This window comes from Lithobates pipiens, unplaced genomic scaffold (genome assembly GCF_037356315.1).
Source record: "Lithobates pipiens isolate NorthernLeopardFrog02 unplaced genomic scaffold, aLitPip1_a1.2 Scaffold_18, whole genome shotgun sequence".
NCBI classification, from domain to species: Eukaryota; Metazoa; Chordata; class Amphibia; order Anura; family Ranidae; genus Lithobates; species Lithobates pipiens.
The window spans coordinates 387,041,063-387,064,305 of NW_027507758.1; the positions used below are offsets into that span (position 1 = coordinate 387,041,063).

Sequence of the window (23,243 nt, forward strand, 5' to 3'; positions counted from 1 at the left end):
TAATTGCTTGGATACATTGTTTGCTGGCTTTTGTAATTGCATAGTAGGATTATACTTTGTGAATTAGTGTGAGGATAAGGATCCAGGAGGATATAGAGAATAACTACCTGCGTTTAATTGAGGTTCATCTCACACACACACGAAAGTTGTGCAAAAAAACCAAACAGATTTTGGAGTGATTGTACTATAATCTGAGAGCTTTCAAGTGCCGATCAGAACAGTTCATCCGTTATTTCATCAGACATGCACGAAATTTTTTTTGTACAATGCCACATCGTTCAGTACAGTCATTGTTTGAAAATGCAATACAAATACACTACAACACATGACATCACTTTCGATTTTGTATTCTATCGTATGAGAATTTGTAAACTCTTGGTTTGCTCTGTGATTAGCATGGGGGGGAACACACCCCACCACTAGGCATGAGCTTCGAGTCAAACTCATGTTCGACTCGAACATTACCTGTTCAGTGAACAATTTGGGCTGTTCGCAGCAAAAATTCGAAAAGCCGGAACACCCTATACAAGTCTATGGGAGAAATCCAAGGTGCTAAATTTTAAAGGCTAATATGCAAGTTACTGTCCTAAAAAGAGTTTGAGGACCTGGGTCCTGCCCTAGGAGACATGGATCAATGCAAAAAATAAAAAATAATAAGTTTTAAAAACGGCAATTTTTTTCCAGGAGCAGTGATTTTAATGATTAAAGTGAAACAATAAAAGTGTAATATTCCTTTAAATTTCGTACCGGGGGGGGGGGGGGGGGTCTATAGTATGCCTGTGAAGGGGCGCATGTTTCCCGTGCTTAGAACTGTCACTGCACAAAGTGTCATTTTGCAAGGGAAAAAAAAAAAGTCTTAAAATCACTTTCCATTGTCGGCTCTCGTAATACAGAGAACACTCAATGAGTGTTCTCTGTATTAGCCAACAATTCATTCATTGATTAAAAAAAGCATGGGGGTTCCCCTAAATACAATTACCAGGCCCTTCAGGTCTGGTATGGATATTAAGGGGAACCCCGTGTCAAATAATAAAAAATAATTTGATCGGGGGGGGGGGGGGCGCGGCTAAAAATCCATACCAGACCCTTTATCCGAGCACGCAACCTGGCAGGCTGCAGGAAAAGAGGGGGGGGGGGGAGAGCGCCCCCCCCCCCCCCCTGAACTGTACCAGGCCACATGCCCTCAACATTGGGAGGATGCTTTAGGGGTCTGTGACCACTCAAAGCACCATGACCCCCATGTTGATGTGAAGAAAGGCCTCATCCCCACAACCCTGGCTGGTGGTTGTGGGGGTTTAGACATTATTCCCATGTCTAAAGTTTAAGATACTGTGCTCCAAACAAGCTCATCATGCATTTTTTTTTTGTGTTTGAGGTGGGGGGGGGGGAGGGGAACCTAGGGCTCCATCTGCTGCCTTATAGTCAGTCACTGACATTTTAAAAAGTTACCAACTAAAAGCTAGGGACACCAGATGCAGGGCAACTTGTTACCATACACAAGACATTCTAAGCAAAGAGATGGAGCACGTACTTTGGGTTTGTTTTTTCACCTCTTTCTTGAAGCGTTTCAAGCATCTCCTCGCCTTCGAGTACTAAACGAACTTTTTGATTTTCGTGATCAAAAGCAAGCAACATGTACTCCACCTGGAGAAAAAAATAAAAATAAATAAATAAAATAAAAATACACACCCTCAAGTAGGTCAGGTTTAAACAAAAAAGGTAAATCGTGTAAAATATATACGCGCACACACTTTTATATTAATACTGTGGAGCGCAAGTGATGAAGCAAGCATCTGTCAGCCTTTTTAAAATACACGTACGTGGTTAAGTGTGTTAGAAAAGTCGCAAACTGATATTTATAAAACTGGGATATACCACTGTGCTTCACATTGAATACTCCTAAATATAGCTGATCTAGTAGTACTTTCAACCCAAAATGACCCTACCATAATAAATCACACATACACCAGCATAGACCAGTTAAGCAATTCAACCAAGAGTAAATGAATCTGAGGTGCAATGCAGTGACCACAACCAAGCCCACAAGTTGTATGTCACAATTGGAAGCTTCAGATTTCTACATTGCAGTATACTTTTTGGATTATGAGCACTATATAGGAGGAGAAGAAAGAAGAAGGGAACCCACAAACACCCCACACAGTTGGTGGGAAGAAAACTCAAGGCAATAGTTCCAAATCCAAAGCCTTCATTTGAATACATGCTCATCTCCTTTAGTGCTTACAGGCATATTCTGAAAACTTGTGCAATAAATCTCATAGGTAATTCTATGCCACTTCGTATAATCTCAGCTAAAAATGTAACTGAATAAAATTGACCATTTTGTGCTTAGCTGTCCCCAATTGAGCAAGATATCACCCACTGGATAAAACCTCCAAATCCTCCAGGTCAGGCCTGAGCTGCTCTGTACTTGGGACATGCAAGCAGGGTGGATTTGGCTCAAATCATGGGTAGCTGGTTATGCGACAGTGACACAAGGTGAGGGAAGTAGCGGCAGCAGGTGAGCGGATGCCTGATAACAGGCACTGCCATGATAGATCTGAAAATACAGGTTCTTTAACCTGCTCCCAACCGACGCACGCCGATTTAAGTCGGCAGAATGGCACATTCCTTTAAAATTTGCTACCGCGCCGCCTGGGACCTCGAGTCCACGGGACCCGTGACCGCCACGGGGATATCCACAATCATCTGACGGTGAGGCAGAACGGGTAGATGCTTGTTTACATTAGCATCTCCCCATTCTGCCTAGTGACAGTGTCACTGATCTGTGGTCGGGAGCAGAGATCAGTAACGTGTCACACTCCCCTACAGTTAGAAACACGCCCCAGGACACACTTAACCCTTAACCTGCCCCTAGTCGTTAACCCCTTCACTGCCATTTACACAGGAATCCATGCATTTGTATAGCACTGATTTCTGTATGACAATGGTCCCAAAAAGTGTCAAAAATGGCCGCCACAATGTCGCAGTCAAAAACCATAAAAACGATCCATTTTGTAAACACTAACCTTTGCGCAAACTAATCAACTACAGTTTGTGGATTTGCAACAATGGGATAAAGGGAATAATTCCTGAACTTTGTTTCATCTCATGATTACTGTGAAATTGTGACTGCATCAGTGCATCTCAGCTTGTAGAGCTTGGATTGAAACGAGTTTACCAAACGTGTAAATATTGCAGAATATACAGCCTCATGCTACATAACTAATGCTGAATAAACTAAATTAATGTACCTCAAAAATGCTTTTGCTGTAAAAATCTTTATCAAACGTTGATTTTTGTTAAACCATTGATTTTTATCCACCTTGCAGGTATGTTCAGACAGCCTTCTAAATAGGACATATGGACCCTGCCTATACAGACTTCGCTCAGCATAATCAAAACAGGTTAAGGTTTTCCCCAATCTGGTTATCAACTGTTGTAACTAGCTTATAGTATGGCTAAACCCAAGGAACAAAAAAGTGTATACATACATATTTTAATAATATCGTCATCAATTTGGTCCTTTCTGAACTGAACTAATCTTCATACAGGCCATCACCCCTCTATATAATGAAGATGAGGGAAAGTGGCAATTATGGTCCAAATCAGAATAGTCTAGGACAAAAAGGTGCGATCAGTAAAAGTTTTTTCCTGCAGAAATCCAATCACAGAAAAAAGTTTTTAGTATACTAATGCGGCCACCACATCCAAGATGCACGTTTTTTTGTTTTTTTTTGGCATAGAATCCGTGTCTACATCCATACAAGTGTGATGATATTTTTACTGTTCTTGGAAGTTGGCATGCTCTGGATTCAGTAACCAGGCTGTGATTGGACTTGTATTAAACGCCAAAAACAATAACAAAAAGTGGATATACTGCAGCAATTTTTTTCCCCCCCAAATTTTTCACCTGGTAAAATCCGCAAACAATTCCTTTCCCATCACATCTACTCCATGAGTGAGTCATGGTGGTAACAGGCTGTTCAAACATGGTCGGCCAATGTTTATCTCCATTAGATGAATTCATAGAAATAGTGGTTTACAATAGGGCGAGAGTCTGCTCATAGGAAGCGACGAGGACACTGCATTTCTTTGCATGATGCAAAAAAAGGCATTTGGTAATTGCTAATGTTAGCAAAAAATAAAACATTTCTTGCTGAACTTGTCAGTTCTTGCATTTCCTCCTTCCAGGAGACTAATCTGTTGAAACCTGGTGGGAGGAGGCTCAACTCAGGATTCTCATCTGTAGTCCTCCACCCACTCCTTTACTTCACCCTGCTTAATGGTGAGGCTCTTAACTATCCATGCACCCTAGTCTTTTTTGAAAGCACCAGTGACAGCCCCTTTGTGAACCATCCTGAGCTATTGTGTTTCCCTTCTTGTGGCAATGTTCCTGCTGGGGATGCACCAGGATGAGTTTATTTGACCTGCAGTGCTGTGTGCCACGTCCAGGTAGAGTAATATAGATGCCTAAGTGCTGAAGAGTCTTGTTCTAAGGCCAAGAAAGCTCACGGGGAAGTGGGAAGAGTCCTCTTCCAGCCAAGTCTCCGATGGAATGCCAGAAGTTAACTGTCGGAGCTTTCCTCTGCTGCACCCCCTACCATGATGAACTCAGGAGCAGTATAAGCCTGAGAAGGGGTACTCACAGTCCTAGCTATTTGAAAGCAGAAAGGGGCTTGCAGGTAATAGCCAGGCAGGTGAAGACTGTTTCAAAACCCAGACTGTTTACCTCAAGCTCTGGGTTGCACAATTCCACCTCCTCCTACTAGGGGTGCACCAAATGGAAATTGTGGTGCCGAAACTGAAAAATGCACGATGCACTTTGCCGAAAAGCACAATTATATATAATTTATATATCTTAAATAAATATGCCTTTATTGGTGCCCATCATTGGCTCCTTCAGCCCCGGTCCATCCGGCAGCTCAACTGGAATCCTGTCGACCAATTTGGACTTCTTATACAGATGTACCTGCTTTTACTTTGATTTTATTAAGCACATTACTTTACATTAAAACCATCTGAAAACCATCTGAAAACCATTACTGCACTTAGATTCTGGTACTGCTTGTCTTGTTTATGTTTTCTGCCAGAGGTTCTTCCATCCTTCAGCATGCAGCCTTCTCAGTACCACTACTATCCCCTGTGGTAAATCACCCAGGCTACAGATCCCTACTCAAAAATCCCTCATTTTAATAATCAGAAATTTACCCCATTTCAATTTAATATCAATTCTCTGATTATCGCCTGGACTTTTTTTTCACATTCCTGATAATTGTACCCTTCCCCTGTCCCACAGATGACACAATCTTGTATGGACAAAACATTTCAAACACAACAATTTTCTGTGCATTTCTTGAGTCAGTATTCACCTTTAAATCACACTGAACAAGACTTTTAAATCGTGCGACTTCCTCTGAACTCACGCAATTTTAAAGCGGCATTTCAGTCGGACTTGAAAGACATCCGTGCTGGGTCATGCACATATGTCTATTGAAGTCGCCAAATATAGTGCAGGAACTACTTTTGGAAATTGGTGCACCCCCACAAAGACAGCATCGCACAGATTGGGACGGTGCCATTGCTGGCAAAAGGCTGTGATTTGGCATGTCATTTGACCTGTCAAATCGTGCCAATGTGAGCGAGGGCTAAAACCTAAAAGCAAACAATGCAACTTATGAATTTAGATGTGATGACCATTTCTAATTTTCATCAGGTGAACCAGCCAGCAAGTCTGTTTTTCACAGCACAAGCTCTCCAGCAGAATGTATCAGTTTACACGGAGGAGACAAGCCACTTAACACTGACAGGGGTGAATAAAATGACCAGTTTTTATTCATGTAAACCTTTATCCCAAAACAAAAAACAAAACACTGTTGTAATGGATAATAAAGTGTGAGCTGGGGTTTGAATTCAACCCGTCAGTGTACTTTAAGCCTCATTTCGACCTGTGGGTGGGTGGGAGCAAAACTGCAGAGTTGAGTTGCATTTTTTGCTGCCTGCCAGCTGCCTTTCCCTTAAGCTGCAACAGGCAGTGGCTAGGGGCATCTTTACATGCCATTGACCCAACATGTAGCGATTAGTGGGCAGCAAACCCACCAAACACTACACATTCAGGCCAATGAGGCACTGCAAACGCCCCTCAGAGTGCAATGCTGTGGCACATTTGTCAGTAAAAATGGGGTTAACAAGCAGCAAGTCGCCGCTGTATCACTTCCTCACCCTTTATCAGTAGCCTCTGGAGTGCAATCCGAACACAGATCAGGCTTCAGAGGCAAGGGCAATTTAGATGCCCGTCTAAATCTGCCAATACCACTACCCCAACTGAAAATCCATCTGCTGCTCTGTCATTCCTTCAGAGTTGTGTTTCACCAATATAGGTGCGTTACTTATAGCTTTAGACACCCAGGGCCTCAAAGTTTTGCCTTATTGGATTATGATTACCGAGGTTTGCATTTCCTTGTTGAGTTAATCCTGTGTACGGTAACTTTGTAAAAAGTTGTTGAGGCCAGGTGTATTTCTCCCCCCAATATGGCAGACTTTTCTGTTGAGAGCTTCATAGACTTGGTGCCATCTAATATTCACGGGCAGCCATTTGGGAGTAGAGTTCTCCAAGCTTTTATTACACCCTAATCTGGTAAATTCTCACTTATCCTCGTGCCATTAAAGAAAATTTTGAAAATCAACGTGTTAAATGAGCAAAATATTGCCAGGAGTCTTCCATGAGTTCTTTTTCTGTATCTAGGTTTTTCCTCAAAATTACACATTCTCCAGTTCTCACTTATTGGTAAAATGTTCAGCAGAAAGCATTCCTGTTAAATAGTGTTTTTGGTGATGCTATCCTGCTCTTGATAGAGGACATCATATGATGTCCTAAAAATGGGAGCTACCAATAAGTCTGAATTTCAAAATGTCATTTTTAAAAACACTTCCAACTTAAAAATAACTAAAATGACCTTTAGAGCTTTTGCAGTAATATTCACGCTTTGACAACAGAAAAATTTAAACACATTTGAAGTATTCAATATCTTGTGATCCAATTTTTAATCATAACTTATACAGTAAGAAAGCAGGTAATGTCCAATTAGAAGTTTAGGGTTTTGAGAACAAAGTGGTCGTAAGGGATTTTTACTTTCTAAAACATGATATAAATTACCTGCTCTACACAATGGTATTCCACCAAGTGGCCCCGTACCTCTTCTGGGGTCCTCCGCTGGTGCTTTGCTTTTCCTATTCTCAGTTTGCCCCCATAAGACGCTAAAGGGGGTTCACCTGCAGGCTTAATCTCAAGCTGGGCTGTGTGCCTCTACTAAGGCGCATAGCTCAGCATCATCAGATTTGATTTCCAATGGCTCCTGGTGCTGTCTCAAAAGCAGAGGGGAGCCACTGCAGACAGACACAGTGCTGGATCAAGATAGGGCTCAAGTATAGGTATGCAGGGCCAATACAAAAATGCTGACTTTTACCCTTTATAGAAAAATATAATATATACACTGGACCTGTGAATTGCCTAATTATTAGCACCAAAACCCAATGCAGGGAATGTCTAGCCTTTAAAACCAAAAATGAAACCGGTTACCTCTTCTAGGACACACACACTCACATTCACTATACAGCCCTCTTTGTCCCAATCAAGGGTTTCCCATTAAAAAGAAAAATGCACCCTGCCTCTACTTGCAGCACCGACCGCTAAGCAAGTAGGACTAGTAATTTTAAGCAGACTTTCAACTTAGATGATTGCATTTCATTGTAATGAGTTGCCATTTTTGCATGAAAAAGGAGTGGAGTTTCTAGTTTAAGTGTTAAACCCACAACAGTAAAATATGTATATGCAGCATATCATGCTTGTTATACTCACTGTGGAACTTAAGGGGTCAATCCTCTGCATTGTGTAACAAGGCTGTTTTATCCTGTATGCACAGATCCTTCCCTCCTGCACATCTGGGGAAGGCCAACTAACACAGGCAGAGTAGCCGACCTGCACATGCTCAGTTGAGTCTTGCTGGAGAGGACAGTTTCTTGTTCTCAGAGTTAGCCAGGTCACACATTGACATCACATGTGGGCGTCTATAGAGGCTGCAGTGAAAATCTCCTTCCTAAACTCTCAGAACTGAAGAAACTGAAGTTTATCATGTAATCGTGGTATACAGATCAGAATATTATATAGGGTGGGGGAGCAGGTTAATACCGGAAAGGGGTCTGTGAAAAAAAAACCCACACAAAACCCCACAAACACCATATCCAATTCTTTTTTTATTTATTTATTTCTTTGAATCAAAAAGGAGAATTTGATATGGTGTTTGTGTTTTTTTATCACAAAGGTTAAGAATCTGGTTCTAGGAGAATTGGATATGCTTAGCCTGAATACTATTTAAAACGGAGAATACTATAGTGTAACTGCCAAGCGAACCCACAAAAGTGAACATTGGCTACGGTGAGAATCCCAGATTAACTCTAAAACATTCCAGAACACTTGACACGCTATGCAAACAGTCCAGAAGTGTGAGAATTTCTGCCTAAAAGATATTTTAGCTGAACTGGCACAAGTAACTGGAATGCAAGCATTTCAATTCAATGTAATCTGTAAAACGTTAAAACACTCAAGAAATACTGACTTCTTAAGACCCGTTTTACTACTCGCAAGTATAATTCTTCTTGGTAGTCATTCCACAGGTTAGGAAATACCTTACTCATTTAAATGCCACATTGGGGGGGGGGGGGGGGGGCAGACCCCAACAAAGTGAGTGCTGCAAGAATACTCCCTGTTACATTTTAACATAAGGAGAAATATTTTAACATTGGGCAAGCCATGTGCTCCATCAAAATGCATAGCCTGCAAATTACATACTTGCCTAATGGAAAAATGGCCTGCATTTATCCGTGCATTTTTTTTTTTTTAAAAGTGCCATTAAACCCAAATCAAAACTGGTAAATACTTGCTATATTACATTGTGTTCATACTCACTTATCCAATAGAACATTTGTTTCGTGTATACTGCAAAAATCTTGGTTGAGCCTGCTGTTCCCTCCTCATCTGTCCCCACTGCAGCCTGAGGTGGTGTAGACCAGCTGTCGCCATCAGCATGCTCCAGTTTCATCTGCCTTCTAAAGCTGTTCATTTACCATTTTCTTATCTGTGTAGCCCATGCCCCCAGAATAAAACATGTGGGTGTATATTAGGGGTGCAACGGATCAAAAGACTCATGGATCGGATCGTTCCTCGGATCAGAGTCACAGATCGGATCATTTTTCGGATCAGCAAATAATAATTGAATTAGCAAAAACCTGTGAAAATGCCACCACCATATAGTCCCCACTGCAATATACATCTCCCCCACTGTAATATCCACGTCATCTCCCCCAATGTAATATTGGCTGAGCATGGATGGGTATGGCTGGGTATTGGCGGGGCAAGTATTGCAGAGTATTGGCAGGGTATTGCTGGGATAGCTGTGGCTGCCATTCGATTTCTCCCCTCCACTGTACAGATCAGTACAGAGAGGGGAGAGAGGAACCGGCGTCATCATGACACCAGTTTGTTTACAGGTGATCGCTCCATCATTTGACGAAGCGATCACATTGTAAACGCCGTCGGGTGTACTAAGATGGCCGCCGCTCCGGAACTAGGCCGAAGCCATGGCCTTTCCTAAGGCCGAGACCGCGGAGCGCTCTGCGGCATGTGCCGATCCGAGCGGGGTGACACGTTCGGATCGTGGATTGGTGCCGATCCGTTGCACCCCTAGTGTATACACAATGATAAATTACAGTCCCCTCCTCCATGTCCTTGTATTGCTAAACACCGTGGGGGCGCGATACAAGATTGAGATACTTCGCCTACCTGTTAGTCAGCACACACAGCATCTCACAAAAGGGAGTACATCTCACATTTTTGTAAATTTAGCTTATTACCGTATTTAATCGGCGTATAACACGCACCTTTCCCCCCTTAAAATCAGGGGAAAATCGTGGGTGTTCCGTCGATTGCGAGTCTCTCGGCCGTTCTCAGTCCCACGTGAACCGACATACACAGGACATCCGGCTCTGAATCTCGGCGGCGCCATTTTTAAACAGCAAAGCTACACTGACAAGTCTGCAATGACAGGCTGCAGATGGACACCGATAAGGTTGCATTGACAGGCATTTAAAATGTAAATTTTTTCCTTAAACTTCCCTCCTAAACTTGGGGTGCGTGTTATACGCTGATAAATACGGTATATCTTTTCATGTGACACTGAAGAAATTACACTTTGTTACAATGTAAAGTAGTGAGTGTACAGCTTGCATAACAGTAAGGCCTCATGCACACGGACGTTTTTACAGCCGCTTTTTTGAGCGTTTTTTGCAGCTTAAAAAACGCCTGTCCATGTTAGTCTATGGCTTCATGCCCACCTAGGCGTTTTTGAGCTGCAAATGGCATAGGCGTTTTTAAGCTGTTAAAAAAAAAAAAAAAAAAAAAAAAACACAGGACCAGTGCGTTCCGTGGCGCGGAGCTAGAGCTGTAAAAACGCGAATCGCTGGGAAAACGCGCAAAACCGCGCACAAACGCGCAACATATTTTCTTTGTTTTCTGAGTGCTATAGCCAAGAGATGGGTTTCTTTAAAAACGCATTCTTAGCGCCAACGCTAAAAAACGCCAATGCAAAACGCGGTAAAAATCGCATTTTTAACGACGATTTTTCCAGGCGTCGGAGCTAGCTTTGCAGCCAGTTTTTTTAAAACGTCCGTGTGCATGAGCACTTAGTTTGTTGCCTCCGCAAAATAACTCACAGCCATTAATGTCTAAACCGCTGGCAACAAAAGTGGAAATGTCCAAAATTAGGCCCAAAGTGTCAATATCTTGCTTGGTCACCATTTTCCAGCACTACCTTAACCCTCTTGGGCATGGCTTTTACCAGAGCGTCACAGGTTTCCATGGAGTCCTCTTCCATTCCTTCATGACATCACGGAGCTGGTGGATGTTAGAGGGCTTACACTCCTCCACCTTCTGTTTGAGGATGCCCCACAGATTCTCAATAGGGTTTAGGTCTGGAGACATGCTTGGCCAGTCCATCACCTTTACCCTTAGCTTCTTTAGCAAGGCAGTGGTCGTCTTGGAGGAGTGTTTGGGGGTCATTCTGTTGGAATCCTGCCCTGCAGCTCATTCTCTGAAGAGGGGGGGGGGGGGGGGGAGGGGGGGAATCATGCTCCGCTTCAGTATGTCATAGTACATGTTGGCATTCATGGTTCCCTCAATGAACTGAGGCTTCCCAGTGCCGGCAGCACTCATGCAGCCCCAGACCATGACACTCCCACCACCATTCTTCACTGTAGGAAAGAAACACTTTGTGTACACCTCACCTGGTTGCCACCACACATGCTTGACACCATCTGAACCAAATAAGTTTATCTTGGTCTCAGACCACAGGACATGGATCCAGTAATCCATGTCCTCACTCTTGTCTTCAGCAAACTGTTTGCAGGCTTTGTGCAAAATCTTTCTTCTTGAGAGACAGCCATGCGGACCAATTTGATGCAGTGTATGGTCTGAGCACTGACAGGCTGACCCACTTCAACCTCTGCAGCAATGCTGGCAGTACTCATACATCCATTTCCCCGAAGACAACCTCTGCATATGATGCAGAGCATGCAACCTCTTTAGTCGACCATGGTGAGGCCTGTTCTGAGTGGAACCTGTCCCGTTAAACCACTGTATGGTATTGACAACCTTGCTGCAGCTCAGTTTCAGGGTCTTGGCAATCTTATAGCCTAGGCCATATTTATGTAGAGCAACAATTCTTTTCAGATCCTCAGAAAGTTCTTTGCCATGAGGTTCCATGTTGAACTTCCAGTGACCAGTATGAGAGAGAGCAATAACACCAACTTTAACACACCTGGTTCCCATTCACACTTGAGACCTTGTAACACTAGCAAGTCACACAACACTGGGTGGGAAAACGGCTAATTAGGCCCAATTTGGAGATTTTCACTTTTGTTGCCAGCGGTTAAGACATTAATTGCTGTGTTTTGAGTTAGATAGGGACAGCAAATTTACACTGTTATACAAGCTGTCCATTCCCTACTTTACATTGTAGCAAAGTGTAAGATATAATATTTACAAAAATGTGAGGGGTGTACCAACGTGAGATACTGTACATACCATAGATACAGGCTAGAGTGGCAGAACCTCCTCCAGATCTTTTACAGTGTTAACAAAATCACCACACACTTGTTTTGAAATATAGATCATAATCCTCTTTAAACATTATGCCATTTTCATTCTCTAAGCTTTGTTTTAGGTCATGTGAGCAGGGCAGCACCAATCAGTGCTGTGCAGACAGCCAGACACAGATTCATACATCAGCAGAGTACTGGAATCTCCTCCCTCAGAACTTTCCCTTAGGATTGGAAGGGCCTGGGAAATGTGAACTTCAAAAGTGATTAAAGGGGTTGTAAAAGCATTTTTTTTTTAATGCATTAAGATAAAGCCTTCTGTGTACAACAGCCCAGTCCGGGTTTCCAGAGATGACAGCTGCAATTGCCTCCTGTCAGGCTGCACCTATGAATAAGATCAAGACAGTGCAGCTAGACGTGGGCCTGATCCACCAGGACATAGACAAGGTCCGATCTCAGGTATGGGAGGTGGAGCAGACGGAGGATACCGTCACGGAACACACCGCCTTCATCCACACTTTATAGATCAAGGTTCGTGCCCTGGAATACAAGGTAGACAATGCAGAGAGAACAGGAACAACCTCCAGATCGTGGGCATGCCTGAGGTGGCAGAGGGGAAGAATCCATCGGTCTTTGTGGAGGAGATGTTGAGATCACTGCTGCCGACTGCCCAGTACTTCTCCATGGAGCATGCCCACCAGATCCCTCCTGTTCCTGGGCCATCGGGCTCCAACCCCCGAACACCTGATCCGATGCTCAACCTTAGGGATCAAGACAAGATACTCCGGGCAGCTCGCAGGGCAGGCGAGTTGAAGTTCCAGAATGCTAGCCTGCTATTCCGCCCCCCCGACTACTCCATACAGACAAAAGCTCTGCAGGTCTTTTGCTCAAGTTAAAAGGGCATTGCGGGCACACAACATCAAATATAGCATTCTATTCCCTGCCAGGCTGAGGGTTCAGGATGGCGAGACTGACGTTCTTCACCTCTCCCTGGGATGCTGCTGCCTGGCTGGAATCCTTGCCACCTCACCGCTATCAGTCTACTCCATTTGCCATCCCTGGAATCACCTGCGTTTGCTTCTCGCTGGCTGCCTGGGTGATATGTTTCTGTTCACCAGGGGTTCCTTATTGATTACAGTACACCGGTCTCTGTATTGCACTGTCTTGGAGGACAGACTTGACAGGTACTAAATGCACCTCGATTGAAATTATGGACGACTCAGAGCCGTTGTTACCATGTGACTCTTGGGGTTCTGCACTGTGCTCAATCCTCCTGATGTCTACCCCATCTGCCTCCTGGCACTGTATGCCATGAGGTCTCCGCAGTACCCCGCCTCTGGGATTGGACGCCATGTGGTTCTATTCGGCAGGGTACTGGTTATGGCACGGTGCCCATCGATAGAGAGAAGACTGTTACCTCTGTTCTTTGTTTTATACCCTGGTGAGCCATCTACCCTGGATGAAAATTGGTGATGTAATGGGCACGGGGCTGCTCCTGCCCGTTATATCGGCTGGGAGTGGTTTTTTTTTGCTGCCTATAAACCGTTCTCCCACCAGTCCCTGTCCTTCCGTGGACCATTGGCTAAGACATCTTCTTGCCACTGGATGCTACTCGCACAGGTCCAGCGCTCGCAGACAGGCGATTTTGTGCAGTGCTAACACCCCCCCCCCCCCATTATGACCACACTTTTTCACAGGGTATGACTCCGGTTAGTTTTTTTCTCACAATTACAGGTTTCATATGTTGTAACCAAATACTGTGCACCTGGGAATATCCAGGAGCACGCATTTTCATACTCCATGCCAGCATCTCTGATGCTTCTGCTGGCAATTCCTGTTTTCTATTCTTACGTTTGCTCCCTTTTCAAATTTGTAAAAGTTGGGGTCAAGGAATAACATGCATCTCTTTACTGGGGATGCAGGGTGCGCTTGTTTGTCATTGCAGATATTGTGGAGATGTATATAGTTTATGGTAGTGCCTTATATCTGTTGGAGACCCGTTGTATCCCACTTTCTATTCTGTGTTCACCAACATGGCGTTCTCATTCAAAAGATTTGTCCAATCAACATGTGGGGTGACTAGAGCATGCAGGGCCTGTCCTGTCCCCAGGTATAGGCAGCTGAGTATAAAGGGTCACCCATCCTGTCCTTTTCTTCCCTCCACTTACCAATGTCTAACATATCCATAACCTCATGGCATGTAAGGGGTATGAACTCTGCTATTAAGAGGCCCCTTGTTTTTAAATTCCTACAGATGTCTATCCCTCAGATTTGTATTCTTCAAGAGACCCACGTGATCGGATCCAGGATCCTTGGTCTTAGGAGGGCATGGGTGGGGACTCACTACCACTCCACATAATCGAACTATGCTAGAGGAGTCAGTATACCAATTCATAAATCCCTCACGTTTCAAATTCTAGACGTCTGTAGGGACCCTGGGGCAGGTATGTGCTTTTGCATGCTCTCGTGTACAACAAACGTTTGGTTCTAGTGGGACTGTATCTGCCCCATCCTGCAAATGTTCAAATTTTGTAGGACATCCTGCAGATAGTGATGGGTTAGGACACCCCGAAAATTTTAATATTCAGGGATTTTAACTTGGTGCCCTCTCGGGACCCGGACAGACTCCACGGCTAACCCCACCTTGGGTCTGCAGCAATGGGCAACTACGTTTTTGCTAATGGATGTGTGGAAGCATTTTCATCCACATGGCAGGGAATTCACCTGTCATCCTACCACATACATGCATATGTGATGTGCAGGGAGAGATGCTGTCCTTTCACAGTAGGTATATACCCCTAGGGTATAGTTCTCCCTTTGAGTTAAAGGAGTATTTGGGACCTATTCCCTTTCCTATTTTATTAGACAGTCATAGGAATCAGCTTGAGGCAGGTATTACTCTTGAGGAGGTCCAAGCTGCAGTTAGGGGGTTGCAAGATGGGAAAACCACAGGCGCACATGGACTGCCGACAGCGTTTTACTCTCAGCGTGTTGATCTCCAAGCCCCGAGACTTATGGCCCATTTCTCTGAGCTTACTGAGATGGATTCCTTGTCGGGCTGTATGGAAGAGGCAATTGTCCTGATCCCCAAGCCCGGTAAGGACCCACAGGAATGTGCCTCGTACAGACCCATATCTTTGCTCAATGTGAATGCAAAGGTGTTTGCTAAAATTTTGGAATCTCAACTATCTTTGGTAATCTCCACATTGATCCTGTCAAACTGGGTTTATGCCAGGCAAGGGCACAGATATATACAGACACCATTATACAGACGTCCATTATGTTTTAGCTTTGCTGGGAATGAAAGAGGAAGTAAACCCATCATGGTTTACTTCCCCTTTAAAGTAGGACTAAAGGCAAACCTTTTTCTTTATACTTTCGCTTTTTTTTTTTTTCTTCCTCCATTATGACTTTAAACAGGACAAATGGAGGGGGTGTCTCCCTAACAGGAGCACAGACCCCAGTGAAAACCAATAGATGTTTAAATGTAATCCCTTTCTACTCAATCCAAACCAAAATACTTTTTTATTCAATTTTTTTCCTTTACCTCTTAATTATACTTTAACCACTTCCCGACCGGCGCATGGTGATGGCCGTCGGCAGAATGGCACGGGCAGGCAAATTGGCATAGAGGTACATCCATTTGTATTTGCCGCCCTGCCATCGTGTGCCAGTGGCACGCGCATGCTGGTAGGGACCCAGTGAGTCCGATTGCATGTCCTGCGGACTCAATTGCCGCGGGGATACCCGTGATCATCTCACAGGGAGATGCCGATGTAAAAATATGCGATTTCTCAGCAGGTGAGCCTTGGTGCTGAGCGGTTGCATATTTGCTTGAAATATTGAAAAAAACAGCTTGTGCCGAGAGTACATGTCCTGTGGCTAGCAGAAAGCTTCCGATTGTTGCCTGGGATTGGAAACCGCATTTCCGATCACGTGATGAGACAGCCAATTACAGCAGTCACATACATGCATTCTATGCAATAAGGCAAGAGACCTTCAGTGTGCAGCGCTCCCCTCCCCCCCATACTCAGCTAAACCCGTACCAGCGATGTGCACAAGAGCCAAGGCTCTCGCTCCTCATTAACTGAGATGCAGCAGCAAGAGTTATTGGCTCCCGCTGCTGTCAATCACAGCCAATGATGGGGGAGATTGGGCCGCACCGTGCCCTGTCTTATGGACACAGCAAGCAGTCTCAGATGCTAGCATGCACAAGTTCCCCCTATAGCAAGCAGCTTGCTATGGGGCACCAGAGTGCTGGCAGGCGACCCAAGAAGGAGGATCAGAGTTGCTCTAGGCAAAACCATTGCACAGAGCACATAAGCAAAACACTTTAAGATGTTAATAATGGATCATATGACAGCATTAAAAAGTGACGTTTTTCAGAGCCAGGCAGGCCACCTACCTCAAGAAGGAGGTTGCGCCTTTCTGTGAAACCTCACTTTTTTGCTATGCTCTTGTTAACATGTTCGGACATAACTTCGGAGGGCCTGGTGTGCTGGCGACATCTAAACAGATCTGTTTTCTGGTCCCAAACCAGTGGTCACTGCAGCACCCGCTTACCTTGCAGCCGTTTCCAAGAACACATGCATTTTGTAAGCCGCTAAACACTGCACACACGCACACTTGTTTTAAATTCAGTGGTCTCTGGGTTCGCACACAGACATCACATGATTTGTACTGCACTGCAGATCACATGCGACATCATGTTGTCCAATTTATGTAGAAAATGTAAATAAAAATAAAATTTATTTACATAACAGTCTTTTTAATATGTACTGTAGGATACGATTTATGGCCTATCACATGTCTGTGCGATGCAAATTCAGCCATACAAAACCATATGGCTTAATTCACAGCGGTACCAAATGTGGCATAAAAGTTAATGACAACCCCAGATCCCATTGCAGTGCAAGCTGTCAAATTTTACACTAATTGGATCGCATGTATGTGAACACCCATGCGATCTGATTCTATTACAGACCAAAGAAAGGGTGGGGGGTGTCATAAGTGCTGGCACAAGGTCATCTAGAGCCTAAGGCGAACATGCCAAACTGCGCTCCCCTCCAAGATGCACTAGCCCATTCCAAAAAAATTGAGCTCTAATCGGCATGCTTACCACTCCCTCCCAAACATAAGTTTTCTCCTCCACCAAGTACAAAACCACCTCCTGTTGAAATACCCTCAGCATAAATCTTTGCCCCCCAGGACAAATGCACCCCACAAAATAAAAAGGTCACCCCTCCCAGCACAAATCCTCTATCCTTCAAATTTCCAGAGTACACATCCCACCCCCTCCATATCCTCCCAGCACAAATCCCCCTCAATCATCCCTACTAGCACAATCCCCCCCCCCCCCCCAACCCAAATGATTCCCCTACTAGAACAATTACTATAACCCCTTTACCATATCACCTCTTCTAGCACAAATCCCTCCTCCATTCCCTTCCCAAAAGAAATCCCCCTAAATCCCCACTCTTAGCACACACCCCAAATTTCACCTTCCAGGACAACTCTTATCCCCCGTTGCCACCCAAAGTCCACCTCATGTTACCACTACAGTGCCCAGCCCAGGGCAGCCGCCAGTCTTGCCCACCCCTTGTCCTAGCCCTGGGTGTCATGAACCATTTCTCATGAGTGTTCACACACACACACGCAATCCAATTACTGTAAGATTGGACAGCTCACACTGCGATGCGATCTGGGGGGCACCATTAATTTTTGTTTTGACACCTGCAGTGGTTCGCAGCATGAACTGCCTGTGATGCGGGAACCCACGCAGGAATCACACTGGATACTGTGAACGGAGGACCAAAACCCAGCGAATCCTGGTGCCAGTTCCTGCACTGCACACCCTGACATCTGCGAACCACTGCGGGTATTAGATTGGATGGCAGAGTGAACTGTGAAATGGTACAGGAATCGGATTGCATAGGTGTGAACGTGTGCCAACAATGCACTCCATTCTCAATGAGCCCTTACAGATGAGTTTTTCAGGGGATCATGTAGAAAGTGCCAACGTTTCCTGCAGATCAGGCTTGCCAGTTGTGTGCAGTTGGTATACTTGGCCAGCGGTCAGGTCACCCTTTAGCAGGAATCAGTGTGGAGGTGTATGGGGATGGTGTAGGCAGTCCCTGCCCTCTGTGTGTACAAAGTTAGAGGGAGGGCCCGCACAGTGCAGCTCTGGGGCCCTCCTGCAGGTCACAGCAGCATCGGGCGCCCCAGCAGCAGCAGCCATGGCAACACTGTGGAGGATTCCCTTCCGGGGAGTCACGTGAGCCGGGCCCCTCGTCTAATACACTCACCTCATCGCCCCATTTCAGCACGTCCTTCTGCCGGTCCTTCAGCTTGTGGTAGATGTTCAGGAACTGGATGATGCCGTGTTGCCGGACGTGGTCGGCGTACTTCTTGGTCTCTTCCCAGCTAAGCGGAGAGCCGGCAGACAACAGCCCCATGACCGCAGCAGTCTTCTAACAAGGAGACGGGGAGAGAGAGACGGGTCGCTCGGCACAGCGATTAGCGCAGACTGGCTCAGCAAACCGCACACCTCACACGCCGGTTATCAGGCGGCTCCTCCTCCCCCACGAGTGTTATTAGGTGGCGAGCAGCCCACGTGACTCGAGCTGTCACACTCCTTGTCCCCGCCCATGTCCAAGGGGTGAGAGACCTAAGGTGGGCGGGGACAGTGCACGCGCGCCAACTTGTCCGCCTGGCAGCTCTTTGTTGTGTGGGCGGGGCTCTGTGTCCCTCCTCATCGTGACTTAGCACTTTAGTCAGTGCCATAGAGGGATACAGAGTACTGTGCTGGGAGATAAGTGTGCTGGTTGCGATATTCTACCTTTATCACTACTCATGTTTGTTGATGATGACCACACACTTACTACACACTACTTTATTATCTCATCAATGGGTCACGTGAGCAAAACAACACAAACTGACTGAAGAGCAAGAACTTCTATTCCAATTGGTCTAGACTCGACTCGGGGTGGATTGGCAACGACACAATTATTGATCGTTTTGCATCAATCGGCAGCACCAATGAGTGTCATGGCTTCTCTTACTTGCTGGGGATTCCGATTTATAACCTCTGGAAGATTTACCCCCTTCATGACCAGGCCATTTTTCACACTACGACACAGCATTACTTTAACTGCCAATTGCGCGGTCGTGCGACGGCGCGACGCTGTATATGAATTAAATTGGTGCTTCCTTTTGGTTACCGCTGCGTTTTTCAGTTTTTTATATTAATATATATATATTACTTTCTGCTATACAACCTGTCCAATAAAAAAAAAATTGAAAAAAAATTGAATCTCTTCATAAATGTTTTTACCACTTCAATACCGGGCACACGCACTCTCCTGCCCAGACCAATTTTCAGCTTTCAGCGCTGTCGCACTTTGAATGACAATTGCACGGTCATGTAACACTGTACCCAAACTACATTTTTATCATTTTGTTCCCACAAATAGAGCTTTCTTTTGGTGGTATTTGATCACCTCTGGGATTTTTATTTTCTGCTAAACAAAGAAAAAAAAGATAGAAAATTTTGAAAAAATGTTTTTTTGTTTCGGTTACAGAACTTTGTAAATAAGTAAGTTTTCTCCTTCACTGATGGGGCTGCACTGATAAGGTGGCACTGATGGGCTCCAATGAGGTGGCACAGATGGGTACACATAGGTGGCACTGAAAGGCAGCATGGAGGGGCACTGATAGGTGGCATGGATGAGCACTGATACAGTAGGTGGCACAGATGGGCACTGATAGGTGGCACTGATGTACATTAATTGATGGTACGGGTGGATGCTAATCAGTGCCAAACAATAATAGCTGCCAATCAGTGATGCCCATTGTGGTGACATCCCTGGTGGTCCAGTGTGGGCATCCTCGGGGGAGCTGCGCTTATAATCAATCAGCACAGACCCCCCTTGTCAGAGGAGCAGCCGATCGGTTCTATACTCGCGTCTGACAGATGTAAGTGAGGAAAAGCTGATCAGTTGCTCTTTCTGTTTACACTGTGATCAGCCGTGATTGGACACAGCTGATCATGTGGTAAAGAGCTTCCGTAGGAGTCTCTTTACCTAGATCGTAGTTGCGTTGTCAGACTGGCACACCGCAACAACGATGGCCGTGGGCTTGATATCCTGGTGATGACATATGACGTCCAGTCTGGATATTGAAACCACTTTGCTGCCATTATTTTGCTATATGGCAAGCGGCAAATGGCTAATATTAATATTTTTTTTTACTTTCTGCTATAAAACCAATCCAATAAAAACAATAGAAAAAAAATCGAATTTCTTCATAAATTTAGCCCAATATGTATTCTGCTACATGTTTTTGGTAAAAAAACAAACAAAAAAACTCAATAAGCCTTTAATTGATTGGTTTACGCAAAAGTAATGGCATCTATAAACTATGGGATATTTTTTTTCTTCTAGTTCGTAATGCCAGCAATCAGCAACTTATAGCAGGGCTGCGATATTGCGGCAGACAAATCAGACATATAACTGACACTTTTGACATTGTTTGGGGACCAGTGACACTAAGGCCACTTACACACTGGGGGGGGGGGGGGCATTAGTGGTAAAGTGCTGCTAATTTTTACAGCGCTTTACCGATGTTATAGCGGTACTTTTCAGGCACTTTTAATCCCTGCTAGCGACCGAATAAACGGTTAAAAGCACCACTGCCAAAGCGATTCGGCAGTGCTTCCCATTGATTTCAATGGCAGGGGCGGTGGAGGAGTGGTGTATACACTGCTCCTCCACTGACCCAAAGATGATGCTTGCAGGACTTTTATTCCTGTCCTGCCAGGGGTTGATTGAGAGGTGCTATTTTTGAAAGGGGTCTAATACAGTGATCAGTGCTAAAAAATATGCACTGTTACTGTAGAAACATAAAAAAAGTGATGGCAGAAAAAGTAGTCTGCCCATTAATTTGTTTTGTTTTATTTTATTCATTAATCTTGTTATCTGACTTCAGATTTGTGTTTATCCCAAGCATGTTTGAAGCCATTTACTGTTGACTGTCTCACTACCTCTCTCTGTTGGTAGTTTATTCCAATCATCAACCACCCTTTCAGTAAAATAATACTTCCCCAAGTTTGTTTTGAAATTTTCTCCAATTAGTTGGAGTTCATGTCCCTGTGTTCTTGATTTTGGTTTCATATTGAAAAGACCACCTTCCTGAACCTTATTCACCCTCTTCATGTATTTAAAGGTTTCAATCATGTCTCCCCTTTTCCTTCTTTCCTACAGACTGTACTAATGACACTGGCTGGGAAGGGGTTAACATCAGGGTCAAACAAAGGGTTAAATGTGTGCCTAACCAGTGTTTGTGTGTACTTTAGGAAGTGCTTTTTCTAAGGGAATAGATGGAATGCAGGGACACAAATTCCATCCCTTCCCTCCTGTCAGATTCGGCATTCTGCCATGTTTACTGATGATCGGCAGGTGCCAGCGGACATCAATTCCGTGGTACCCACCGACTGGCTCCTGTTGTGAGTGAGCAGGAGGGAGATATATATATATATATATATATATATATATATATATATATATATATATATATATATATATATATATATATACATACAGTGCCTTGCGAAAGTATTCAACCCCCTTGAACTTTTCAACCTTTTGCCACATTTCAGGCTTCAAACATAAAGATATAAAATTTAAATTTTTTGTGAAGAATTACCAACAAGTGGGACACAATTGTGAAGTGGAACGAAATCTATTGGATAATTTAAACTTTTTTAGCAAATAAAAAACTAAAAAGTGGTGCGTGCAAAATTATTCGGCCCCTTTACTTTCAGTGTAGCAAACTCACTCCAGAAGTTCAGCGAGGATCTCTGAATGATCCAATGTTGTCCTAAATGACTGATGGTGATAAATAGAATCCTGTGTGTAATTAAGTCTCTGTATAAATGCACCTGCTCTGTGATAGTCTCAGGGTTCTGTTGAAAGCGCAGAGAGCATCATGAAGACCAAGGAACACACCAGGCAGGTCCGTAATACTGTTGTGGAGAAGTTTAAAGCTGGATTTGGATACAAAAAGATTTCCCAAGCTTTAAACATCCCAAGGAGCACTGTGCAAGCGATCATTTTGAAATGGAAGGAGTATCAGACCACTGCAAATCTACCAAGACCTGGCCGTCCCTCTAAACTTTCAGCTCAGACAAGGAGAAGACTGATCAGAGATGCAGCCAAGAGGCCCATGATCACTCTGGATGAACTGCAGAGAACTACAGCTGAGGAGGGAGAGTCTGTCCATAGGACAACAATCAGTCGTACACTGCACAAACCTGGCCTTTATGGAAGAGTGGCAAAAAGAAAGCCATTTCTCAAAGATATCCATAAAAAGTCTCGTCTAAAGTTTGCCACAAGCCACCTGGGAGACACACCAAACATGTGGAAGAAGGTGCTCTGGTCAGATGAAACCAAAATCAAACTTTTTGCCCACAATGCAAAACGATATGTTTGGCGTAAAAGCAACACAGCTCATCAGCCTCAACACACCATCCCCACTGTCAAACATGGTGGTGGCAGCATCATGGTTTGGGCCTGCTTTTCTTCAGCAGGGACAGGGAAGATGGTTAAAATTGAGGGGAAGATGGATGCAGCCAAATACAGGACCATTCTGGATGAAAAACTGTTGGGAGTCTGCAAAAGACCTGAAACTGGGACGGAGATTTATCTTCCAACAAGACAATGATCCCAAACATACAGCAAAATCTACAAAGGAATGGTTCACAAATAAACGTATCCAGGTGTTAGAATGGCCAAGTCAAAGTCCAGACCTGAATCCAATCGAGAATCTGTGGAAAGAGCTGAAAACTGCTGTTCACAAACGCTCTCCATCCAACCTCACTGAGCTCGAGCTGTTTTGCAAGGAAGAATGGGCAAGAATTTCAGTCTCTCGATGTGCAAAACTGATAGAGACATACCCCAAGCGACTTGCAGCTGTAATCGCAGCAAAAGGTGGCTCTACAAAGTATTAACGCAAGGGGGCCGAATAATTTTGCACGCCCCACTTTTCATTTTTTTATTAGTTAAAAAAGTTTCAAAAATCCAATAGATTTCGTTCCACTT

At 44.4% G+C, this 23,243-nt stretch overlaps 1 protein-coding gene across 3 annotated transcripts in view; it reads right to left on the minus strand.

The window, feature by feature from the left end:
• GCLC (glutamate-cysteine ligase catalytic subunit) overlaps window positions 1-18,782 on the minus strand; it is a 43,133-nt gene extending 24,351 nt beyond the window's left edge. The window contains exons 1-2 of one of the 3 annotated variants that reach the window (XM_077487806.1): window positions 18,453-18,782; window positions 1,532-1,644 (exon numbers count right to left, since the gene is read on the minus strand). In XM_077487806.1, the coding sequence (XP_077343932.1) occupies window positions 1,532-1,644; window positions 18,453-18,602 (263 nt within the window). In that variant the 5' untranslated portion in view covers window positions 18,603-18,782. Of the gene's footprint in view, window positions 1-1,531; window positions 1,645-3,491; window positions 3,528-7,855; window positions 8,644-18,452 lie in introns of those variants that run through there. The other 2 variants (XM_077487807.1, XM_077487808.1) reach the window with 2 other exon arrangements.
• Window positions 18,783-23,243: the final 4,461 nt, after the last annotated feature.